The sequence below is a fragment of the Corvus hawaiiensis genome, chromosome 10 (genome assembly GCF_020740725.1).
Source record: "Corvus hawaiiensis isolate bCorHaw1 chromosome 10, bCorHaw1.pri.cur, whole genome shotgun sequence".
Taxonomy (NCBI): domain Eukaryota; kingdom Metazoa; phylum Chordata; class Aves; order Passeriformes; family Corvidae; genus Corvus; species Corvus hawaiiensis.
The window spans coordinates 12370729-12396596 of record NC_063222.1 but is presented as its reverse complement, the minus strand read 5'-3'; the positions used below and the strand labels follow the sequence as shown (position 1 = coordinate 12396596).

General features: G+C 37.7%; 1 protein-coding gene across 2 annotated transcripts in view; it reads right to left on the bottom strand.

The window, feature by feature from the left end:
* The window catches only part of COL4A3 (collagen type IV alpha 3 chain), a 61162-nt gene that overhangs the window by 14600 nt on the left and 20694 nt on the right, over nucleotides 1–25868 (bottom strand). For both annotated transcript variants that reach the window (XR_007205713.1, XM_048314496.1), the window contains exons 5-37: nucleotides 25606–25650; nucleotides 25254–25316; nucleotides 24496–24549; nucleotides 23662–23688; nucleotides 22984–23061; nucleotides 22139–22201; nucleotides 21613–21648; nucleotides 21457–21498; nucleotides 19991–20068; nucleotides 18474–18536; nucleotides 18159–18215; nucleotides 17153–17197; nucleotides 15696–15749; nucleotides 15275–15316; nucleotides 14488–14575; nucleotides 14089–14124; nucleotides 13588–13752; nucleotides 13292–13384; nucleotides 12457–12552; nucleotides 12038–12108; nucleotides 10661–10849; nucleotides 9649–9817; nucleotides 8663–8755; nucleotides 8070–8174; nucleotides 7110–7207; nucleotides 5509–5659; nucleotides 5276–5389; nucleotides 4356–4523; nucleotides 3175–3264; nucleotides 2457–2591; nucleotides 1914–2012; nucleotides 1144–1233; nucleotides 640–779 (exon numbers count right to left, since the gene is read on the bottom strand). Coding sequence is in view for 1 of the 2 variants with exons in the window: in XM_048314496.1 (XP_048170453.1) it covers nucleotides 640–779; nucleotides 1144–1233; nucleotides 1914–2012; nucleotides 2457–2591; nucleotides 3175–3264; nucleotides 4356–4523; nucleotides 5276–5389; nucleotides 5509–5659; nucleotides 7110–7207; nucleotides 8070–8174; nucleotides 8663–8755; nucleotides 9649–9817; nucleotides 10661–10849; nucleotides 12038–12108; nucleotides 12457–12552; nucleotides 13292–13384; nucleotides 13588–13752; nucleotides 14089–14124; nucleotides 14488–14575; nucleotides 15275–15316; nucleotides 15696–15749; nucleotides 17153–17197; nucleotides 18159–18215; nucleotides 18474–18536; nucleotides 19991–20068; nucleotides 21457–21498; nucleotides 21613–21648; nucleotides 22139–22201; nucleotides 22984–23061; nucleotides 23662–23688; nucleotides 24496–24549; nucleotides 25254–25316; nucleotides 25606–25650 (2937 nt within the window). In the remaining variant the exon portion in view is untranslated. The remainder of the gene's footprint in view (nucleotides 1–639; nucleotides 780–1143; nucleotides 1234–1913; nucleotides 2013–2456; nucleotides 2592–3174; nucleotides 3265–4355; nucleotides 4524–5275; nucleotides 5390–5508; nucleotides 5660–7109; nucleotides 7208–8069; nucleotides 8175–8662; nucleotides 8756–9648; nucleotides 9818–10660; nucleotides 10850–12037; nucleotides 12109–12456; nucleotides 12553–13291; nucleotides 13385–13587; nucleotides 13753–14088; nucleotides 14125–14487; nucleotides 14576–15274; nucleotides 15317–15695; nucleotides 15750–17152; nucleotides 17198–18158; nucleotides 18216–18473; nucleotides 18537–19990; nucleotides 20069–21456; nucleotides 21499–21612; nucleotides 21649–22138; nucleotides 22202–22983; nucleotides 23062–23661; nucleotides 23689–24495; nucleotides 24550–25253; nucleotides 25317–25605; nucleotides 25651–25868) is intronic.

Sequence of the window (25868 nt, the reverse complement as noted above, 5' to 3'; positions counted from 1 at the left end):
ATCTCATTGGGGCTACCCAGCTAATACAGAAAATAAACAAATAATTTAGACAGATTACAGGAATTAGAGAGGAATTTACAGCCTCAGCCACGCATTTCAGATAATCTCATAGGAAAAAAGACTTCCAGTTATTCAACAACTAGAATATGTGGAGTTAAGCTATCCAATTGATCTAACTTAAAAATACTGGTTTGTTCTTTGCAATATATACATATGACCAAACATAACATATACTGAATGTAATATATATTGCTAAGAAAAAAATAATTAATCTTCTGCAAGGATATTACCAGACTATCAACACCAAACAGTAAAAGCTTAGATTACAAAACTTTTGCACTTGCTAAGATGATGTTTTGCTCCACTTTTTAACATCCTTGATCTTAATGAACTTTTACAGAAAGCAAGTTACTTCAAGATGTTCCATCTTTATAGATAAGAAATTCTTGCACAAAAGAAGCAAAATATAATGAAATAAAAATTTCCTCCTGAGTAATGACACAATAGAATTTTCCTATTTCTTACCAATAACAAATCATCTATTTCTACAAACTCTGCAGCTCTTGCTTACATGTTGTTGTTCTGTTTCTATATTCAAAGGCTCTGCCTAATAGGAAAATTTTTCCACTGCCTTTATACCTTTGGACCAGGTTCTCCTGGAGGCCCAGCTGATGGGTACCCAGGATCTCCTTTGTCACCCGGAAAGCCACCATAGCCTGGAGGACCAGGGTCACCTGATGGTCCTGGAAAGCCTGGAGATCCTTTCTGGCCTTTTGGACCTGGAAAAGTATCAATACTGATAACATTTTTTAAAGGATCATAATTGCGTATCACACCTCATGTTTTGTGAGCTGTTGCTTACATATACAGATACTAATTCTTCATTAGAGTAATTTAATCAGTGATTTTATTTCTAAAAAGAGGTTCTTACATGTAACAATATATAAATTAAAGAATTTAGATAGAGAGGGAGAATTGCATTCTGTGAGTCAGGCAAATGCTGGGGTAAAGGTAAGTCTATGCATACTAAAGAATAAATCCCAGTCTAAGTATTGCGTGGTGTGCTCACAGTAACGGCTCAGACCTGTGCAAATGCTTCTAGAGAGCTCTATGAATTTGTAATATGGCTTGAGAGAAAATGACCTGGAATTCCCATGTCCCCTTTTTCTCCGGGTGCACCTGAGAATCCTTGTCCTCCAGGAATCCCTGGAAGACCCATAAATCCTTTGGCTCCTGCAAGATGAAGAAATAAATGTCATCTTCACGTTTGCTTTAGACACTAGCTGGATGTTAGAGCTGTCATGAATACAAAATCCTCCACCACACACCTTCTTTTGGTATATTACTATTTTATAGATAATCAACATGGGGCCTTTTGCCCCAGACACAGATAAAATTATCATTGATGTTTTCAGAAAGTCAAGAAATAACAAACACCTTATGTATCAACACTAAAATTAAGGTTTGTGACCACAGCACTTAGGGGCAGCCACTGAAATGATAATAAAAAATCCTAAAATATTTCTGTGCACAATTGTAATATTCATATTTTATAATTAATTTAAAAATAATGTTGAGAATTCAAACTTCTCTTTACTTTTTATGAATATTAATTTCTATTAATTGGTTTCATCAGCTTTTAGACTTTATTCTTATTCAGGATTAAATATTATTTTCTATTTGTCATCCCAAACAATGGTTTATATTTGAAAGAAAACAAAATCATTTGGTGATAGCTGCTATGATTTTCAAATAGCAGCTTTTGAAACTGCTCAGTTTCAGCATTCTCAGGAAAGCTTGAGAGTTAATAGAGAAAATGTAGTACTGCTTCTGGAGCCAAGCGGGTGTGCATTGGGGCAATAGTATCTCCCTGTCCACATGGCACAGTAATTTTCAATATACACATTCCATACCTGGTAGACCAGGCATTCCTTCAGACCCATCAACACCCGGGGGACCTTGCACACCAACATCTCCTTTTTCTCCCCTTAGACCCATTCGGCCTTGAACTCCTAAAACAAAGTTTCATTTAAAAAATATTAAAAACCAACATCTTAGAATACAAGTTTTGTACAAAGTTTAAAATTTTGTAACTCTTTAAGATAATGAAACAGAAGCAGAGCATAGGATTTTCACTCTGTGAACACACATAAGCAAAACACAAGCTTATAAGTGTATAAGCCTCCTGGTACTATTGACATTATTACTGGTTTAGCATTAAAATAAGAGCTTTTTGAAGGAATAAGGACTTGTTAAAATTAAACTGAATATTCAACGTAATATCCAACTATCCCATAAATAAGAAGGCAGTTCTAGTGTTTAGCAATAATTATTTCAAAACCATGTGAGTACTCTCAGTAGAAGAGTCAGTTTATTACATATTTTATAGTCCACTGTAACTGCAAAACAGATGACAACCCTGAATAGTTTTTAGTGACAGAACAACAAATGTGTACCTTTTAAACCTCGTTCTCCTTTGTCCCCAATACCAACCAAAGTCTCAGATGGTCCAGGAAAACCTTTATCACCTGGTTCGCCTTTTTCTCCAAGAAACCCTTTCCTTCCTTTTATTCCTGGGAAACCGGGAGAACCTGAAAGAAAACAGAGTGAAATTTTCTGAAGAGACCTGACTAGATGATATAATAAAGGAAACCAAATAATACCAGTCTTCAAGAGCAATTGTAATTTACATACGTAAATATATATTCCAAATTAACAACCTAAACTAGCTTCTTAACTGCTCCAATCATCAATAAAATACCTATGAGTACAGATTATGGCAAGAGATGGAAATAATTTCTTATCGTGAATAAACATATCATCTTGAGTCTGTTGAATAAATATAATAATGGTATCCACACAGGATGGGAAAAAAACCAGCAAAAAACAGCAAAAAGGTTGTCTGTTCTTTATTTAGCAAATCACCAGCCACTTAAAAAAAAAAACAGAAAAGAAAACGTGGTGAGTCAAAACGGCTAAAAAAATCTCATTATGTCATTCAGTCTGCAGACTGTACATATACAGAAGAGAGATTTACCAAGACTCAGAGAAATTCCAGTACAACATCTGTTCTCAGGAGTGGTAATACACACAAAAATGGATCACAAGACTAACTTGAGCATTGAAATTCCTGTATTCTAAGTAATAATGAAGGCAGATACAGAGATCACTTGCCTCTCACTCCCGGGTTGCCTGGTATTCCAACCATGCCAGGGGATCCAGGAATTCCTAACAGTCCCATTACACCTGGATCTCCCCTTGCACCTGTGGAATTGAAGCAATATTTGTTAGTATCTGATCAGTTAAACAGAACATTACTTCAGAAAACTACACATATGCCTGTCATTTCAGTGTTTAATTGCTTATTTTATTTCTTCTCCATTTCTGTAACAGTCCAAGCCACTTTTCCCATCTTTAACCACAGGATGATGACTTAAAACCCCCAAATTACCGAAATTAGTAGCTGCAACAGCTCCTATCAATGAATGAAATAACTGACAGTAAGGATAATGTATCTGAGATGTCCACACAGGGCTGAGAGATCAGTCGTGAGATGTATGGGAATGACACTCCTTTCTGGATCATGAGTCAAAGACCAGCTGGGAAATAACAACTCCCTCAAATGCCATCACAAGTCTGTGTTTGCATGACCAAGTCAAGTGCTACATGTTTATCAAAAGCTTTACAGATTCTTAATATAAAAAGGTATTTACCATCTCCTTCTTTCAGTGTAATGATTGCATATTAAGGAAAAACCTTTGTTAGAAATAAGAACCATTACATGACTGATTTATTTTACTCTTCAAAAAAAATTTCAACCTATTTCTGAAAGAAAAAAACCAAACAAATCAACTCTACAGGGATCACTTAACTTACTTGAAGTTAGCTCTTGTTAGTGACAGAGCTTGATCGGACTCAACTCTGTCAGCTCAAGATCAGAACTTTTAAGAAAAAGAAGATGGCATTACAAACTATTTGCTTGAAAAGGGATGCTGAGTAAGAACTAAACACTTTCCACTTCCATTGTGCTGGGGGAGTTGCTTTGAATATTAACTATTTCATGTCCTACTGCAAGGACATTACCGTACAAAAAACTACGTAAAACACTGTTCTCAGCGATACAGAAAATTCCACACTGAGTCAACAGAGCTTCAAGATATGCTCATCATTTAAGGAAGAATAATTAATTAGTTTTCCATAAAAATCTCAAAGATAAATGAAAGCTCTTGATGGAAAAACATTTCAGCATTTTCAGTCTGGAAAAGTATGACATTTTTGTGCCCTTTTTGCAAAACACCTTTCTGCAAAGACTCACTTAATTGTTACATCAAAACAAATACTTGGGGAATCCTTACCTGGCAAACCAGAGATTCCTGGCCTTCCAGACTGTCCCTTGGGACCAGGTAATCCCGTATTTCCCTGAAGACCTATTAATCCAGGTTCCCCAGGCTTTCCATAGATTCCCGGGATACTCAAACCAGGAGGACCTAGGTTTCCTTTTGAACCTTGTAAACCTCTTCCTCCTAAGAAAAGTGCAAAACAGTGCAGTCTGTCCGAAAAACAAACCTCATCCCTATCTTTACATCATAAGCATGAAACTCTTTTTGAACTCTGCCTGTTTGAAGCTAAACATGAGATCTCTAAGGCAACAGACACATTCAGAAAATCTTACGAGGGCTGTGGGTTGGGTTTTTTGAAAAGAGGGAAAGAAAAAGTGAGAGTAGCATTTTCTTTCTCAGAAGAAGAAGAAACACCCAAACATGAAAACGCCACCAATTCTGTATTTATTCTTTAAAAAAAAATTCAAAAAGAATCCTTTTGAGGTCATATATAGGAGAAGGAATGTGCTGCATACCTGAGTATGTTTTTTTTTAAAAAAGAAAATAATATGCAGTACAGGCAGGTACTTTTGGGACCCTAAATTGTTTTCCTACCTAGCTGAGCTCTTCCTTTCTTTTATCTCTTTATCAATCCCATTGCACCACAGAATCTAAGTTCAGTCCTACAGGAGAGATATGACTGAAATATCCTTTTTCCTGTGGAATTTGGGTCAGTTTGTGATTACTCTTTATACTGTCCAATGGAATTTGAATCTTAATCCATCTTATCAGTGCATGTGCTTCCTCCCAAAAGAGCATTTTTGAAATGAACTCATATTTTCTTGCATACTATTCTATTAGCAATATCCAGAAACAACTTCAGCTCCCTCAGGCCATTGAAAGGCAGAAACAAACTCACCCAGCCAAATGGCACTTTTTGGGCCAGAAAGTCCTACCTGGTGGGCCTGTAGCTCCCTGGCCACCTGGCAAACCTGGCAGGCCAATAAGACATTCAGCAGGTTTCCCTGGAAAACCTGGGTCTCCAGGAAGTCCAGGTGAGCCACGATTTCCTAAAAGAAATGAGACTGGATTCACAACCAAATTAAGTTTCAGGCTGAGTGACCATTGTTTGACTTAGCTTTTCTTAAAATAACTTTCTGTGCTCCCTGAGCATCTTTGAAAGCATTACCTCTTAGGCCATCATCACCATCATGTCCAGGATGCCCTGGTAGGCCTGGAAGTCCTGGAAGTCCACCTTCACCTTTTGAGCCAGGACTGCCAAGGCCTCCTGGTGAACCCAGTCTTCCTGGCTCTCCAGGAATAACCATGCCTGGGTCACCCTGCAACACAGAAAGAAATGTAAACAATCTTCTATGCTTTGCAAATCTGCCAAAATATTTTCTCTGTGGGAATAATGACCTTATTTTGTTAGGGTAATTATCTTTATTTCCTTTGGATCTTTCACACTGTAATTTCTAATGGCTTCAATTCAGCAGATCACTGGATGTTCCTTATTGACCCCCTGAGGAATTCATCTAGATAGCTTTTAAACGTTGTCTTCTAACCCTAAGAAGCTGCTACTAAGCAATGCAAGACACTTCCCTCCATTTGGTCTTTTCTGGACTGGAATGCTTTCTGTAGCTGTGAAAAGCTTCAGACTTCTGTCTGAAAGTGGGGGTGAAGTTTGCGCAAATGTAACTTTTCCTTTATTTTTTATACCATAGTCATATTTTTTTATCAAAATATTTATTTAGATGATCAAAATCAGCACTCAGATACATCTCAGAATACTCGGTCAGTTGTTGGGGCTTTTTAAAATCATTCTTCTGAACGTTGTTTTCCATGAAGACTGGTTTTATCACAAATGTCCCAAGTGTATTCCCTGACTGGAAAGTTTGAATTAGTAGGTTTTTTTAGCTGATTGAACTGCTGGTTGTTTTGAGTACCAGTAAATCAATACTTTCATAAAGCAGGTCAGTAGACCTGAACTTATACCAGTCGCTAATGCTATACTTGGACAGTATATAGTATAGCTAATGCTGGACTTGGACAGCTATAAGTGGACAGAGGCCACTTCACATCCAGATGTTCTGTGGCATCAAATCCAGATTAAATAGAAATACACAGAATAAAAATAAAAATTAAATAAACAGAAATAAAAATCCCAACCTCAACCCACTTCCTTTGTCATGTCAAAAACCACACAAAAGAATGACATATGGGCACACACAAAAAAAACCACACAAAAAAAGAAATGCCATGTTTTCAAATCATTTAGGTGTTAATATTGTGTTCAAAATTGAATCCTAATTACAGAGTAGTCAAGAATCAGTAGATTAGCTTCTGCTAATCAGCAAGACTAGCTGCCGTATTCCCTCCAACCTACTTTCTTCATGCTTCAATTCAACAGAGCACTTGCTTAAATGAAATACATACTCACTTGTCAATGACCTCCATTAAATATATGCTTAATTAGATTTCTGAATAGGCATCTTTTCAGCAGTTGTGGCCTTAATTTTTTTGCTGTAAGCAATGCAATATCCTCCTTGTGGTCTGAAAGCTGAAGTAGGGAAACATGCCAAACACTTGGAGTTCTGAAATCTTGTATTTGGATCTAAAATTTTGGCTTGAGCCCCTTTTTATAGAAAGAATTTAATTTCATAGTTTGTGCATCACTAGTCAAGAAATAAAGGAATTCCTATAATCCTTACAATTTTTAATTTATTTGCTCAGTATCAAATTTAATGAATGGGACCTATGGAAAAGCCTGTGCTGTATTTCTAACCAAACCTTTTGTCCTGGTTGTCCTAGGTTTCCAGCTCGGCCTGGATCTCCAGTCTTTCCTTCACGACCTGGTGGCCCTCTGCCTCCTGCAAGTCCTTTATCTCCTGCAAAAGGAATTAAATGGGAGTACAGATGCTTTATTTTACAAAAAGGTATTTGTATGTGTGCAGTTATGAGCCTCTGACACTAATGCAGCTTGCATGAACTGAAGGGAGCATCTTGATTTCAGAGCTGATGTGACACACAGCATCTTGTTCCTTACATACGCACTCAAAAGTGACTGTAGCACTACTTGTTAATTAACTGATTTGAAGCAAATCACCATTTTTTTTCAAGTGAAGCCATACTAATGTCAGTTCCCTACTGTTCTCTTTAACAAGCAGCTTGGTACAAGTTTTAGTACTGTAAAAAAGCTTTTTTGTTACCTCCTGTCCTTACAGGATTATGAGAATTTCCTAGTATTTCTAGTGTTCAAAGGGAGTTATAACTTTGCATGAGGAATGGCCAAATTTACAGTATTGAAAATGGTTTCTATTACCTGCACACTAGAGCAGGTATTGCACTGTACATAACCAAAATTGATTAAACATAAAGTACTGACACTTATACAGCTCTGTCTCTGTAACACATATCCAGGTAAAGAGAATCCATCTGAATTAAGCACTCAGATGAGATAGCTGCACCTGTTTGGGCAGTATTCCAGAAAGCATCAATGTCTTTTAAAATATTTCCCTACTGTCAGCTTTGATACTTGATACTCTGAAATACTTCAAAATATTTCAAACTTGGAATTTCTAAGATTTAAGGCAGTAAATTACAAGACTGCTAAAAATACTTATCTGTCTGTTCATTGATTTATTTTTTTAACTTGCTAATTATTTTAAGGTGTACTTAAAAAAAAAAAAAGAGATTGTTTGTTTGTTTGTTTTGCTTTATTTTAAAAGAAGATCAAAAACAGTATTTTACCTTTTGGACCTGGGTTTCCAGGAAACCCAAGTCCTGGAAAGCCTGTGTCACCTGTTGGTCCTGAATGTCCTGGATCACCTGGCTGACCTCTTGCTCCAACCCTACCTGTACAAACAAAATAAGTAAACTGTGAATTTTCTTACCACAGAACATCAACTTGTAAGATTAGGTGTGTTAGAGTTTATCATTATTAATAAGGACACAAGTGTAGATTACATTACAATTTAGACACTATTTCTCCTTCGCTGCAGGTTTTCGCAGTTAAAATGCTAATTGCATTCACAGTACCAAAGCATGGATGAGTCTGTGAGTTAAGTTTTTATGTAACCTGGCCAAATTCCAGACTCCTAGAAACAGCTACATGCAGACACAAATTTTCCATTTCTTGAGAGGTTAAAAACACACATTATAGGCATGAGGATTGAAACAGAAGCAACTATAAGAACAGAAGCTACCATAAAGCTGTCAAAAAACTTCCTGTGCTGTTCAGGACAGTTTTAAGGACTATTGTTCTGTAAAGATGCCTTGCAGTTAACCTGACTGTTAACCAATCTCTGATTTTAACTGTTTTACTGATTTAGTGCAGTACTCACCAGGCACTCCTGGGGGTCCAGGTAAACCATGTGGTCCTTGAGGTCCCGGCAATGCAGGTAATGGAGTTGCCCTACTGGTCTCTCCTTTCAGACCTTTCAGCAAATACATAATAAAATATTACAAGGGCATATAATTGGGCAATGTGTAATCTCAAGCATTCAAAAATATTAGTGATCAATCTCCTTGGCTAAAAATGTAGTCTTCCACAGTTTCCATGTTTCTGAAACTCCAACAGACTTTGAAAAGCCTTCACATCCTGGCTTCATTAAGTAAAATCATTTTATCAACACCTGCAGTCTTCCTCTCAGCTCTCCTGCAGTCTAGTAAAGACCCAGAAAAGGAAGGAAAAAGTCACCAGGAAAATGATGCAACTGAGAAATGCTTAAATCTGCAACTCCATATCGTAAAGACTCAATGGGCATTACTTTTAAGCAACCTTGACTGTATCTGCCATTCAGGTGAGTTCTTCCAGATTATGCTTGCTTGTAAAGACCTACACTGTTACGTTTCCAGCACTCAAAAATTATGATGCCCTTCATATTTAACCCTGCTGACTTAGTTTACACTAACGATGATGACTGGATGCATATTTGAATACCTTTTGTTTCCACAGTGAGGACAGTCAAGCACTGCAACACGTTGCCCAGAGACAGTGTGCTGTCTTTGTCCTTGGTGGTTTTCAAGGACCAACTGGATAATGCCTTGAGTAACTTGGTCTGATTTCATAGATGTCTCTGTGCTGAGCTTTACTTCATCCCCCTCTTCATGCACAGAGTCCCTTCCAACCTCAATTATCTTATGACCCTAAGACTTTTGCTATTGTCTTCGGAGGGACCAAAGTTGGGACAATGCTGTGGAAATTCCATGGCAAGGAGAGGTTTGCCATGTTTCATAAATTACGTCTTTGACTTCAATCTATCTCTGCAATTTTAATCAAGAACTCTTTAACATAGGTAAAACACAGTAAAATAGCTAAGTTACAAACCAGCTTCTCCAGGTAATCCAGGTGGTCCAGGTATTCCTTTAGAGCCTTTAAAACCTCTTACTCCTTGTGGTCCATACCCTGGCAGTCCAGGAAGCCCCATTTCTCCAGGAAGCCCAAGTCTACCAGGCAATCCAGGTAGTCCTCGATCTCCTTTTGATCCAGCCAATCCCTAATGATTACACATGTATACCAAGCATTACTTGATTTCCACACCAGCTTTCTTAACAAAATACCCATTTCTCTGACTATAATTTTGTATTATTTCAATAACAGAGTAGCTCTGATAATTTAAGAGAAAAGTTTTCCTCTGGTTTACATGTAATTAAATGAATATAAATTTGAATATCAATGGTTACGAAGACAGAGGAAACAGTACAAATAAATACAATTGCCTGATTTTTTCCAATCACTATGTTGTTGCACTGTACACTTGTCTTCTGTTTTAAAACACATTTGGCAAAAAACCAAACCCACCTCAGCTCTGATTCTCCTTGAATACTGTGGAGTCAGGCTTAGAGACAGTTGTATCTGAATCATGTTAACAGTTTCTCAGCCAACATAACACAACAATAATTGTTAGTTTTTGTTTCTGCTCAGCTCTGCTCTAATGATTCTAGTTTTATGGTCAGTCCTCACTGAAGATTAACCCTTAAAGACTGAATTATTAAGCATTATAAGTAGTCAGGAAAATATTTTTAAAAAAGATCTTATCCATCATAGAAATCCAACATAATGCTCCAGTATAAATATCCAAACTAACACCTCACTATCCTGCTGAGGTTTTTCAGCAATGTGTACCTACTCTGGCCTCATCTCTCTCTGGTATTACATCAGAGTATTTCCTCTCATTCTTTCATGCATATTGGTGGTTATAGTTGAGGACAGTACTCTCAGTCAGGTAGGGGATATCCAATTGAAATAACTGCATAGATTAAACAGATTGTTGTAAAAGATAAAATACTGACTTAGGTTTCCATGACTTCCATATTAATTGCAAACAGTGCATACCCACCTCTTCACCTTTAGAACCCTTGGATCCTTTAGAGCCAGGTCTTCCCAGAAATCCACTTGAACCTTTTCTTCCTTTGTCTCCCCTGACTCCTGGATCTCCTCGCTCACCTTTTGGCCCTTCTGGATGTACATATCCTGGCTCACCTTTTGATCCTTTACTTCCTTGATCTCCTCTAAAACCTGGAGGTCCCTAGAATAGAATTATCAGAAGAATTTCAGTGCTAGATATATGTCATCTGTTTTCAAGTTTTCTTTTTTTTTTTTAAATTAAATACCTCAGAGGGGTTCTTCTTATTCTCACCTTTATTCTCTGTAATGGCACACTTCAATGAAACAGGGTTTTGGGTTTTTTTTCTTTTTCTCCTGCCTTTACATCTTTTGACATGTCTACCATTTCATTTATGCTACTACAAGCAGGAGTAATGTAGCATAATTTAATGGGTAAGACCATGGCACAAAAAGAAGGACTTTAAGACCTAGTTAGAGATTTCTCCTCCACATGGGAATATCTCCCCAGGGACACTCTAAGTGCCATAGCTGGCTCTGTTCATACTTAACTTCGCTATCCCTTTTCTCCCCCACAGGTTACAAAGTGGGTATACTATCCCAAAACTAGTACAAGCTGAAAGCACACTGCGCTCTAGTTATCTTGGGCTCGTGAACTCTTAGGCATCTCCTGGCAAAGCCTGTTAGCAGACTCATTCTGCATCTGTACAGCAACCACCACAACAAATACTTGTGCACGATTTTTTTAATTGGATAGCACTGGCTGTACTTTCCCATAAAGAATTACTACTACAGGCACAAGTTAGAACAACCAAATGGCATGTGTGTGGCAGCAGGTGGCAGCCTTCCCTCTTCATAACATTTCCCAGGAAGGACTGTCCTTTGCACCCCTGAAGAGTGTATTATGAGAAGCAAGTTTCTCTGCACAGCTGGGGCTTTAGCAACTCCTGAGTATGCTGGAAACAAGAGAAGTCAGAAGTCTGACAAAGATCACAGCACACAAAAATTCATATATGCTTTACAGCCACTGCCATGATTATTGAATTACATAAAGGAACAAAAGGTTAACTACAGACTACCCATACCAGACAGAACAAGCAGTTTCAGCACCATGAAATGAAATGCAGCATGGGTTAACCACACCTGCCTCACTGCCTGGGCCAACTTGCTGCACTGAGCAACCAGGCTCATGTAGAGCTGTGTGAACCATACATCACATTCTCTGCCTTGCCTCCCATGCAGACACACTCATTACTACAGGAAAAAACCTGTTGAGATCACCCAGTATAACACCGCATGTAACACTAGCCATGAGGTTTCTCTGAAATAATTCTTGTGGGATCTGAATGTTAATCTGAAAAACCAGTCTTACTTGAGCCCCTGGAAACCCTGGTGTTCCTGGAGAACCTGGAGAACCTTTTGGACCTGTTGTTCCTTCTCTACCTGCAAAAGAAACAGTATATTTTTTAAAGAAAAATGAAAACAAGGACATGGATTTTAACAAGCTCCAATAACTGCACCCAGCATTCATTGTTTCTGTTGTTACATTGACTACATCATCATAGACTGAGCTGGCTTTAGGCTGCACCTAAGCCTATCAGCACTCTGTGCTCAGGTCCTTTAGGGCTTGTGCTCGTATTAGCAGAGGGAACTGCACCAGGCTCTCACACTCATCATCACCTCAGGGCTAGTTCAAGGACTGCAGGCTGCACACATGCCCACACCTGATTGTCATGCTAGAAGCAAAATCATTTACACTCCTACTATCCTATTACGAACAAGACAATTTACCAGGCATGCCGTCCTGACCACGAGGCCCAGGAGAACCAGGAAGACCAGGTATTCCCAAAATATAGCTGCAATCAGTACACACAAGAGCATCATCACCTAGAATGAAAATAAATCATGAGTTGCTCCACAGCAAGTAATTTTCAAGCTTAACTAATGTGCTACTTAGTTTGTTATAGCTAACACCTTTTGGCCAGGAGTGGTAGAATCATGGCCTTAATTTTGTTGGAAGATCACTTCCAACACAGTAATAAACTACCCGTGGTCAGTCAGTCAATCAGAACTGACTACAGTTAATTGAAAGAACAGAAACATTTGGTTTAAATCTCTTGATTTTTTTCAAGTCAAATTTTAGCAAACCATTTGGATACAGTCACTCTACTGATAAGCCAAATTCTCTCAAAAGAAGAAAGGGACATACGCTTCAAACTAACAGAGCTCCATAACACTCAGGGTCATTCTAATGACAAGCAAAGGGCAAAGAGATTCAGCAGCTCCTGTGGGTGGAAGTTGCAGCTTCTTTCAGACGCCAACTGTCAGCATGAACATAACAACAGGAGAGTACAGGCCCTACCAATCTGTAGGAACTGTTTGTTCCAGCGAAGGTCTACACCCTGCCACAGTTCTGTACCATTGGTGTACTGCACTGACACATGCAGCACTCTTTCAGTTGATGTAAGGGGAGGATGACATCTTGCAATTCCTAATGAATGTTCTTAAAACTCTGAACTCAGCAAATGACTTGAGGTAAATTAAATTTAAAAAAATATATAATGATGATCCATGAAGATTACTGGATTGTACCATCACTTCTGAGAGACAGTTATTTGGAACCGACCTTTCATGCCAGTATCTCCTGGAGGTCCCGGAGGTCCTGTACACCCTGGCTCTCCAGGAAGTCCTGGTAGGCCAGTTCCAAATATTACTCTACCTGTTAATGAAATTATCATGAAACCATTACATCAGCAGATTATTCACACAATTCTCCACTTACTAAGAGAGAAAAAAGTTGCAGGGATGAGCTGGAGACAGTATTCTGATCCTTATCGGTCCCTTCCAACTTGAGATATTCAATAATTCATTTAAAAGAGAGAGCTACTTGGAAAAATCCGTAACACCTGCAACTAGAAGTACCTGGTTCTCCTGGAGGACCTGGTAATCCAATAGAACCAGGCCTGCCAGTAATACCAGGCAGTCCTGGAGGGCCTACAATACACAAGCCAGTTTGTCCTTTCTCTCCTTTAGCTCCTTTTGGCCCAGGAAATCCTGGGGGACCTCTCAGACCAGGTCTTGACACACCTAACCAAAGGGGGAAAAATACAAAAACAGAGTTAAAGAAGAAATGGAATTCCAAAGCAAAGTAAGTACTCAATAGGATGAGTGACCGACAATCACACCAAGTTAATCCCACAAATCTTTTTTATCTTGAAATTTATTAATCACAGTGAGAATCTAGACATTTTAAAATGATCTTTAACCTAAGTATTAGACCCATCAAAGCTCTTGGGTGACAATTTTTTACCACTTAAAGATATTTTTAAAGTCATCTGAAATTAACATTTCACAAAGCTGATTCAGTGCAACAGACAGGAAGAACAATGTACTTTATTATTGGAACTGGATTACTGCACATACCTGGTCTACCGGCAGCTCCAGGAGGACCCTGTGGTCCTGCAAAATCAAGATATTAAAAGCTTGAGGTAAACCACTCTATACTCTGCAAAGTCACTATTCAATACCATTGAATACAAACTTTGATCTTTCGCATTTTAAGCTTAAAAGTTAAAATATGAACTTGGTTTTGCCTGAGTGGGCATCTACCACTCATGCAACTGTTGCATATTGACAATTATTTTAAAGGGGAAATACTGCTATAAATCAAAGTCTCAGGCTACCTTTCAAGTTAGCAATTATATGTGAGTTCAGGAAATATTCTGGTAAAGGCAGAAGAAGTTTGCTTAAAATGTAGTCTGCAATAAGCCCTTTGAGTGGACTGTTCTTGCAACAAAATTGTAGTTTTGATGTCCCACTCACCAGGCATGCCATGTTGACCTTTTGGTCCTGGAGGTCCGGGGGGTCCTTCATCCCCTTTTTCACCAACCACATAATCATAATACTCCATCTCAAGAGAAAGATGGTGAGAAAATAAAGAGTTGCAAGAATGAAGAGAGAAGCACAGTACCTCACACTGAACATTTGATTAAAGAAGTGTTTTGATCTCATTCATAATTCTGATGTTCTGAGCCCACAAGACCTTACTAATTACAAGCAACCAGAAATGACAAAATAATTGTTATTAGAAGCAGTGTCTTTTTAGTACTCTGTCAATATCACAAACACTTCAGCTTTTTACAAAGCTATTTCTTTTGAACAATTTAGGCCAAAGGTTTCCATTAGATGCACATGGGGCCTTTAGGAAAGCCACTAGGGAAACAGCATGACCAGACAGGGAAATTGTATCATAGCAACTCTTGCTTTCTTTAAAAAGTCTTCTTAGGATTTTAAAATGAATGCCACCTGTTCTGGAAGTGATCAGAAATTGGTTTAAATATTAACTCCTATGAATTTTTGTAACTGTTCTTTGACAGTCTAATCTCCTGCCAAAATTGCTTCATCTGAGTGAGGTCTAACCAGGCACAGATCCTGTATCCAATTCCATATGAAGGAAGATATCACCTGTGTGAGAATCCCAGCAATATCAGTACTTTGTGAAAGCCATGCTTGATTAGAGCATCACAGGACATCCATTACTGGCTCATGCAGACAGTTTGGATTATTCTAATGGTTTAGAAAAATGATGTATGAAATAATTTACACTTACTCGACCACGAGCTCCAGGTGGACCAGTGTTTCCTTTCATGCCCTTCATCAGAGGACAAAGATAGGTTTGTTTATTAAAAACAATATGTGTAATGACATTTACCCACTGTTACTTCGGTACATTGCTCAAAACATTAAAGAAAAACTTCTGCTCCTGGCCAGTTCTTCCTGTCTCTGTTCCTTACACAACCATTCAGCTGCATACACCAAAAACTACAGGAAGTCATCAGCAGACATAGACAGACACCAGTTCAAACACATGGTTTGTTTTAGCTGATTCATTCCCTATTCCATGATATCCTTATTTGTCATCTCTCAGGCCAAGTGAAACACAATGATACATAAAATTATATCATAACCCCCAAACATACCTTATCCTCATCCTCATCCTCAAAAGCGATAAAAAAACCATTGGACAATACCTTAGCTCCTCGCCTTCCAGCCAGTCCTGGCCTGCCCTGTTCACCCTTTTGGCCCTGCAGGTGACAGTACACAATTTTATGACGATTAAACTTCTAGCACTGACATCAGCAAGACCTAAAATGTAAAAGCTTTAATCTTTCATGGTGATGGCAAAGTGAATGCAACTTGCTCAGGGGAAGAAACTGCCGTGAAAGACCCAGTTTGAGGTACAGCTCCATGCCTGTAGGAAAAGCTGCAGGTGTCCCATCCAAACCTGCCTCTCTTATGGCACACTCCAACAGTCCCAGAGGGGAGCTGCTCTTAATGGCACAAATGTAGAAGTCGCTGATTTGTTTCTCCCTCTGCAAACTATTTCTGAAGGGGAGAAACTGAACACGGTATGAGACTCTCACATTCAACACCCTCCCCCAGAACTCAAGTCAGTCTGCGGGATGGCGCTGCTCTCAAGAGGTGTCAGCAGCACCAGGATGGAAAACAGTGCAGACTAAGGCTTTCTGCAAGTGAATACAGGCAAGGGAGAGGGACTTCTTGGAGACTCATGCAGTTGAATGCACTGCTAGTGAGTAAAGCTGAAATGGGAACAGAGCAATGACATGCCTTTGTCATGACAGAAAGTTTTATTTCTGTTAGCTGAGGCAGTAGAGCTTTGTGGTCTGTCATTCAGTGCTCTTTGTCAGACTGGAATGTGTTTAGACTGCCTGTGAAGGTCATTTTAGCATGAAAAAGATGATATAGTAAGATACATGTGCAATGGGCTATTCTGGCAGTAAGAATTTTGGTAGGATGTTTATAAGGTCACTGCTACTCTAATGATGTTGTTAAAGTAGAGGTGAAGTAAATAAAAGAACTGATATTTAACCCATTGAAAACACATTTGAACAACATCAGCTTTTATATTAGTACACAAATGAGACAATTTTACTTCTAAAATGGCATATTTTAAGAACTATATGTTGACAAAATGACAGTTTAATAGCTATCAGTCATCTTGTTTCAGGCCAAGACAGACATGACCCTGGCAATAACCTTCCTTCATAAAACAGTGTCTCTGATTCTAGTGATTAAAAACCATTAATTTCTCTTCTCAATTTACGTTAAAGGGAAGGTATAACTCTTTTGCAAAAATTTCATGTGACTAACCAGAAAAAAACTCAGTAGAATTAATTTTGCTTAACTTGGAGTGTGTCTCAAACTCATTAGACAGTCAGCAGCAAGCAACAGGTCTTTATTTGACATAGAAGCAATAGCATCTATGACCTGAGCCTCTGTCTCCTGCACATAAATCTACAAGAACATGGTATGTTCCAAGGTCAGCTGTGTGAAGGAAATGTTTCAGTGTATGCAAATCAACTTTTCAAACACTTTCCACAATGAGAGAAAGCAGTGGCAGGAAGATAGAATTGTCATAAACAGATGACTACTACCCAGAAAACATTTAGAAGGCTTCCTTCATTACCAGTAAGCCAGGTGGACCTGGGGCACCTTCTTTTCCGGGTTTGCCCTACAAAGGAAAAATGTAAAATAAAATAAAAAAACCCTAAAATTGGGGATATTGCATTCAAAGAGCATAGCAATTCGATGCTGTAAACTGTGTAACTGTAAACTGTGTAAACTGTAAAAAGCCATTAAGGTTATTTTAAAGTATTCATTAATCACAACTAGAGTTCATAAAACTCTACAAAACAGGTAGTAAGATATTCCATTGACATTCCTCCTCCTGTGGAGGATTACTTCTGCCAGACTTCACCAGTACAAAGTGCCAGGGAAGTACAGAAAGCTTGGTGAAAAATCAGGCTCTTGCAGAAACAAGACAAATGACAAAACATGCTTCTTCCTTCTGTTTTCACTTTTCCATCTACTGCCCTGCTTCAGATACCTTTGAAGTGCACTCCCTATTCCTTTTCATTAAGTAATTTCTCTTCAAGTTGAAGGGCATTTGAATAAAAGTAATAGCTTTCCATTAATTATCTTCCAAAAAAAGATATAATCAGGTAAATTGCATTTTAATATGTATACTTTTTAAAATAAACGTATTATTTTTTCATATACTATGCTGTTAATGGAATAACTCTTAGGCAACTTTTCTTCATGTCTCCACACAGCTGCTGGTTGAACATACTAATTTAAATCTGCTGCCTCAAGTAAACCCAGTGTTTTCTCTTCTACTTATACCCTTGCATTATAAAGCTAGTACATGTATAGCAGAGCACTTTTTTACTAAGTTCAACAGCAGAGCCTTTATAGCAAAAAAAATGGAAGCATACAAGCAACTGACCTTCACTCAAAGTACTCATTTAAGTCACTTGACTTCCAGCTCTTGTCTTGTTTACTGCAAGAAAGAGCTTTTGAATCTAAGCAAATTTGCTCCGAGTAGCAGTGAGGCAAAACCTGGACAGCAACACTAGTTCAAAACTGCTTTCCAGAAAGGACTAACACATGTGTATTCAACTGTTTGCACATACCTGTGCTCCTGGTTCTCCTCGGTCACCCTTTTCACTCTGAGAATCACCAACTGGCCCCTGTAACAAAAGCACATTGAGGATACTCATATTTTGAAACTCACATTTTCTAAGTTAAATATATATTTTATAATTATTTATCTTTTAAAAAAATACAGTTGGAATGCTATTAATAGGTGTTTTATTCTATTAATTAGTTACATTCTTGTCATTAAAGGTTGAAATAATTAGTGTAAATACTGGGCTGTAAAAAGTAGCAGGTACTAGGTGATACTGCCTGAACATCTGGATTTAAGGAATTTACTTCTGGCCACTTACTGTAAACCCCATTGGCCCTGGGGGTCCTCTTGATCCTTTTTCTCCTTTTTCTCCTTTCAAGTCCTATTACACAGAAAAGAAGAGCTTACTGTGGTATCTTGGATTTTTCTATCCTTACCATGACAGTCTGGTTCTACGAAGAGGAAATCCATATGCCACCAGCAAGATTCTTTGAGCAGAGACAGTTCTACTCAAATGATTAAGAAACAGAAACCTTGTATCAATGCTCCTGCCTAAGTCTATGACGTTTGAAAAGGAAACTGTTTCTGCACGTTTCAGAGTAGAGCTAGGTCAAAACAACCTACCTGTGACTGCATGCAAAGGGACCTCAGTAAATAGCGCCACAAATCGCAACAAGAAACAAGCAAAAAGCCCAAATAAACCTTAATTGTTTCACTGGAGCTAGAGTTACTTCCAAAACATAAATGCTGTGGCTACCTACAGCATCCTTGTCTCTGTGGGTGCAAGATTACACTACTGTGTACACCATCGGGCCACATCCTAAGGTCACTGTAAAGCTGAATTTTATGGACTGTCTAATTATTACCTGGTTAGAGTCATGCTCCAAACTATTTATGTAAGGAGTTTTGAGAGGTTTCTAAGCCTTAATGCTCAATGTCTCTGAAAAATTGCCATTCTGTCATGATAAGCCACCACAGCTGTGGCTGGGAAGTACTCCATGTGGCCTTATTTGATTTAAACAGGGAGAGGTGGTGTGCCTAAAAGCTGAACCTTGCTTCTGTGATCTTTCTCTTCCCTCCTCAATACAGTCTTGATGCAAAACTCACTTTTATTTTAGCACATAATGGAGAGAGACTTTGGATGACTCCATAGATTAGATGCAAATTACGTAAGTAAAACAGAAACAAGAACAGGTTAAAGACTTGTCCTGTTAACAAGTGAATACTTAAAATTATATCAACTCCTGCTACTTAATTTCTATATAAGGATACATTGCAAGAATTTAAATTCACAAAGTAATACTTAAAAAGAAAGCTGAATCACACTATTTTCTTCCATATTCATTGTCTTTCCAACACTTTCTGTCATTACTCATGTTTCAGTAAAAACAATGAGAAAACAAACTACAAAATGTACATGAACATGTTGTAAGTTTTTGTGAAACCCTGGATGCTCAGAGTCTGACATTCTCAGTGACAAGGCCCAGAGGTCAACTCAGCTGTGGCTTTGATCAGAACATCCATGTGGATTTGGTGAAGCAGCAGTGATTTACACTTCATGTACTCAGAGATTCACGGCAGGTGGGGTACTGGTAGGCAAGAAGAATTGCATTGGCATTGTGCAGATGTGCAGATGTGCACGTGGGCACACAGGCCTCAGCCATGCTGGCTCTACACAGACACTCTAAGAGAGTTAAGAATCTAATTAAACAAGTCTGAAAAATGTTAGAATGACTAAAAGGAAATGTTATCAGAGCAGTGAAGATGAAAACGTCCTCTCATAGTAAAGCCCAGTCAGTTGGTGTATCTGAATGTGATGTTTAACAATTTTACTACCGTCATGTTGTCTGGTCCAGTTAACGTCACAATAACAGTTCCTGGGGGCCCAGGGGGTCCAGTTAACCCAGTGTCACCCTTGAAAGAAAAAAGAAAAATAGAGAAAATCACAAACAGTGTGTTTTTGTTATTTCAAATTACTACTGCTATACTTTTGATATAGTGAATATTCTTCTGTCATTACTCTCAGCCATTAATCCAGTTGACATTTCCCTTTGCTTGCTATTTATAGTCCAGTAAAAAAGACATATATTAAAGATTTAACCTTCCCCTAGCTGATCAATATAAAAATGCATATGCTGATTACTGTTAAAGTTTCTAGAAACAATTAAAATTTTTAATCCTATTTGTTTGTTACATAACTATTTAAACTATAAATCAAGTAAAAATATCTCCTTGATTACAATTTTTCTCTCTATTTAATTATGTCAATCAGTAAATTACATGAACTGTCTTCGGTGACATCCTCCAAACTGCAGTCTGGGTATTCCAAGGAGATCACAGAATCGTGGTGCTAATGGACAAAACAAGCTTTCCCGTGTCCTTCACTGACAACATTAGTGGTGAAGTGCACTTTTTCACTAAGGATCTTTCAGAACAGGGAAAGTTCTCAATGTGAATCTTTCTTGTGGAACTCAGCGAAACAATATACACAATTTCCAGTGATTTTAATCCAGTGGAATGCTTTTGCATGAATTTGCAGCATAACAGCAAAGAATGTGCCACTCTTTTGTAAGGAAGCAAGATGTTCCATGGTCACCTGACCTACTGCAAATGAATAACCAGGTCCATACACAAATTTTTTTCCAGGAAACTCCTAGCAATTCCTGGCAGTGATTACAACATTAAAACCAATCACAGCTGAATCTGTGCAGGTCAATTAGCGTAATTATGAGATGTCCTAATTTCTTGCAAGGATATTCAGATTGACTACACTGGTCCTGCAGCTGCAGGCTGGGGTGCTGAGAGACAATGTGGGCATTTGTAGTAATTCCTGCCAATTATATGGAATACAAAGTAAGAACATGAAAGACAAGTTATTCAATTTTTATTCAAAATCTGGGAGTTTTTCTAGCATCACAAGGGCTGACACTGCAAATACATTGGACAGAAGTTGTGAGACTACAGATGCTATATATTTACCAGTGTTTATCTGCTTAGATAAGCATTCAGGAGCACCACACAAATTATACATATTAATTTAATGCTATGTGTTAGTAAATACTAACTACTGGCTTCTCTTTGGTGTCCAATCTTCTGCCTAGAAGTTTATATCATTGACTCTTACGTGAAAACATTTTGACCTTAGACACCGCTGTGTTTCCATTTTTCAACAAAAGACTGCCACATATATACTGAGAACATGCATTTCACAGTACTTCCCCAAAATTTCACCACAGCATATCAGAAAATGCATAAAACAGAAACAAAACTTATAAAATGTTTAAAGCTTCTTAAGAAATTACCTTTCTTCCTTTGGCTCCTATTACTTTCAGTCCCATAAGACCCTGAAAAAAAAATCCCCAAATGTTATTTTTTTTATTTTACAAACACCTACAACATGAGTTAATTTATGTTACACGTAACAGAAGTTTTCATTTTCATTACCAATCTGAGACTACCTTAGGTCCAGGAGGTCCTGGTTTCCCTGGCATGCCCTACAAAAAAGGAAAAAAAAAAAAAATCCTCAGGTAAAAAATTTACAATCTTCTGCTCTGATATAGGTGTTTTGAAGCACTCAACTTTCACAGAACTTGTATCACATTTTTACTTTTTCTTCCACCTTTACAGCCACAAGTCATTACCAGTGGGTGACAGACTGTTTACACAGTCTAGTTGCAAACATATGCATCTCTCAATGTTATACATTTTAGTATTTAAAGTGAATTAATGGGTAGTCATTTGAAAATTGAAATTTATGCCTACATGGACAAGGGATGCTTCTGAAAATACAGAAATTATCATGCATAAAAATAATCAAAAGCAACTGAAAAAATATCAGAAGTGTGCAGATAAGCATAGTTTTTACATACACATGTGTCTAGACCTCAAATAAATCTGGGAGAGTCAAGTACTTGTATCTGTGTAATTTCATAGGGTTCGGGGAAAATCAAAGGTCAAAGTAACAAGTGAGACATAAATTCATACTAAAGGTCCTGGAGGGCCCTGTGGTCCAAGTTCCCCAGGATATCCTTGAGCACCCTGGGCACCCTGCATATTGAAAAAGAAACAGGAATAAATCTCCTGGGAAGATTATGAGTGAAACACAACACTAAATTCAATGAACTGAATAAGAAACAGAGGAGCAGCTTTGCTTCTGAATTTCCTTTTCCTTTGTCATGAGAACACAGAAGTATAATTCTTCCTCATTGCTTCATCGTTTGGCATATGTTTTGAAACATGAGAAAACATCTGTTCTAAAACTAAACTACTCAAGTGAGGATGTAAGTCCCCCGAGAAATGTGAACTTATAATCCATATGGTCCTATTAATGCCTCTAATAAGCCCTCAATCCTTCAAATATTCTGTGCAATAAATCCTATACTTTAAAGCTTAATTTTCAAAGAAATGGAAAATTAAGCACTTTTGTTTTCTTTTAAATTTAATGCTCTCTATTTATTCCAATAGTCAGAAGAAATTTCAGCCTTGCCTTCCCCTGTTAATGTTCATTCTTGAAATATGGACAATCCTGTGCTTTGTTATTACTCTAGAAGTTGAGCTGGTCTAACCTGTTCAGTCTTAACTTTGATGGGAATTTTAGGAGTTGGATTAGATGGCCTGCAACCTGACTGGCCTGAAAACTGACTGGTTTTGGTTTAGAAATCAGTGACATAATTGTAAAAAATGCTATATCTATATTAAGTAAATAATACACTTAAATTATGTAAAATACAAAATAATTTTAATAAATACTCATGTTATATAGAATGTGTTTATACATATTACTGTATATTTTTATACATATCTACCTCACCGTCTTAATTTTGAGTTACCTGGAGACCAGGCATTCCTGGTAATCCAGGATCACCTTTTCCACCATACTCTTGGCTATATCCTCCTGCAGGGCACCCCTGGACAATTAAATAAAAAGAAACATAAAAAGTTATGCTGTAAACTCTGTAGTGCAACAAGTCCTCTAATACAGTTTGTAGGGAAATTAACATCAGAATTGCATAATGATAGAAATGGTCCACTATGGATAGTTCTAACTATAAAAAAGATGTTATTAAACCAAATATACCTTGTGCGGGCCTTCCAGTTCTCTGTTAGGAGCAGTCTTCTTTTCAGATATACCTACATTACTCATGCACTGTCCTTGTCTTCAATTTATTTTTGTTACTTTTTATCCCTATAAAATACTGTCTAGAGCATCTGCAGATTTCCATATGAATTCATGAACTGTTTGGGAGAGGAGCTTAATTCTTTGTGTGCTTGAAAGTGTTAAATTCATTATATGCAGTAACAGTAGTTTGAGGGAAAAGAAATAATAGACCATTTTGCAACCTGAGGTGAATGCTGCTAGGACAATGGAAGCACCAAACTTTGTGGTTGCTTCCTCTGGAAGGCAAACCTTCTGTTTCCCATGAATGGAGAGGTTAGGAGCAACAAACACACACACAAATTGTTGATAACCAATAAATACTTTGTGTAATATGATGCAAATAACTGACCTTCTCTCCTTTGATACCAGCAGTACCCTAGGAAGAAGAACAATCATATTGAAACAGAAGAGTAAAAGAGTGCTGAAATAACACATTCTAAATATTGTCTAAGCTTGGTGCTCTTCAGGTGATTTATTTTCATGAAAAAGGTGCATAGCCAGGTTCATGTTTACTGGGCCAGATTTCAATTTAAGAAGAAAGGGCATATTGTTAAAAAATAGTAATTCTCAGAGGTACAACTCTACAAGTGAAGGCAGAACAGCTTTGAAGCCTGATCTTAATAAATGAATAAATAAATAAAATCAGCAGAGCTGGTAAAGATCATATTTAGAAGTTATTAGATTTTAAGCCACTGGAAGTTGACAGACAGTATTCCTTTTCCATTTGTTTAAAAGTATCTCTTTCAAACACATCTCTACAGTGAAAAAACCCCCAAATCCTAGGATTAAAGCAATGCACCCAGAGTGAGAAGTTCTGGGTTTAATTCCTGGTTCTTATTGACTTAATTAACCCATTATTTTCTCACAGATACTTAGGTACAAACGGAAACTGCAATCTATTAAATAAACCTGGAACACCTTTAGGGATGTAAGTGGCAAATTTTCACGAGTATCCAATGAAAGCTAACTCCAGTCAATGAATTTCATGCAGTCATTAACTAAGAAGTTGAGGCCCTACATGCAGACAATGTCTCTTTATCACACAGTTTTCATACTAATAAAATGGGCATATTTATATACCCCAAGTGGTGTCAGCATGAGCTAACATGAGGCTTTACACTCCTTCAGGGACTGGCTTTATGTGATGGGAATGCACACAATCGTGAATTTCGCAGACACTTACTGGAAGGCCTGGAGCACCTCTTTGACCTGGAGGACCTGGAAATCCTTGGTCACCCTGAAAGTAGCAACAGTGATTGTTAATGCAGATTATGGTTTATTATTTGGCCTGATTTTGGCAAATGTGATTACAGAAGAAGTTTTTTATGCTATCACACTAAATGCACTGTGAGTGCATGACCACTGTATTTTGCTAGAAGAGGATCATCCCATTTTATGCAGCTTGGCTTCTATCCTAGACTGTTCAGATTAGTTTACAGATTCACTAGAAATCTATGATTTTCTGTAGTAGGCATTATTCTGACTCCCTCTTTCAGAATGCTCATAGAGCAAAGAAAACCTGGTACATCTGTAACTTAACATTAAGACTTTTCTTTTAATTACTTTTAGGATTTATGAATTGCCAACTGCAAGTGAAATAAAATTAATTAACTACCTCCTTTATAACCCATTGCAGCAAAAGGACATGTTGGATGAAACTTATTAGGCCTTCTGGATTTACTGAAAAAAGTATTATCTGTCAAAATACCAAACGTTATTATCTTTTAGCAAAGGCCATTGGCATGTATTATTTAAGTATTTATTTTGCACAAAAAGGTAGCACTTTTCCTTCCTCTGGTTCCATGATACAAGTTTTTCTAGCTGATAAAATCACAAAGCAAAACAAGTCAAAGTTGTATATTGGGCAAAATTTAGAACACTTTTTGGCCATTGCCAAGCACAGCCAAACGCACTCTCCAGAACACTCAGCTTGGTTTGTACCTTTGTGCCATTGCATCCTGGAACACCCGGGAGCCCAGGAGGACCAACAGTTCCTGGTTCACCCTAAAAGAAGCACGAAATTGACACAAGCTTTGTTTTTGCACATTCATATTGCCCTACAAAAACACTGAAAGAGTTTATGTTGGAGCAGTGTTTCACAAGACATATTACAATGTGTTCTTAAATCATTACAATGAGTAAGAATTGCTGATGCCAAGATTTTTATCACTAGGCCAATTGACAGAGACAATGTTGATGTTGAAACTAGAGTGAGCACATTGAGCTGAGGATAATTGTGCACTAAAGACTGTAGTAAAAGAGAAATGGTTAAATCAGTTTCATTTTTACTTACTGGAAGGCCTGGAGGACCTGAAAATCCGGGTATTCCTGGGACTCCCTAACGAAATTAAACCAGAGAATAATATTATGAATATTAAACAAAAGCTCATCAGCAATTTTTCTTTGATTACATTCATAATAAGAATTAATGCAAGTATGATTCTATTAAAAAGATTGTTACTTCCTTAACTATTATGATTGTAAACCAAGCATAATGGTTACAAACAGGTAACACACACCAGTTTTGTCCACAGAAAAAACCCCAGATAATTCTTC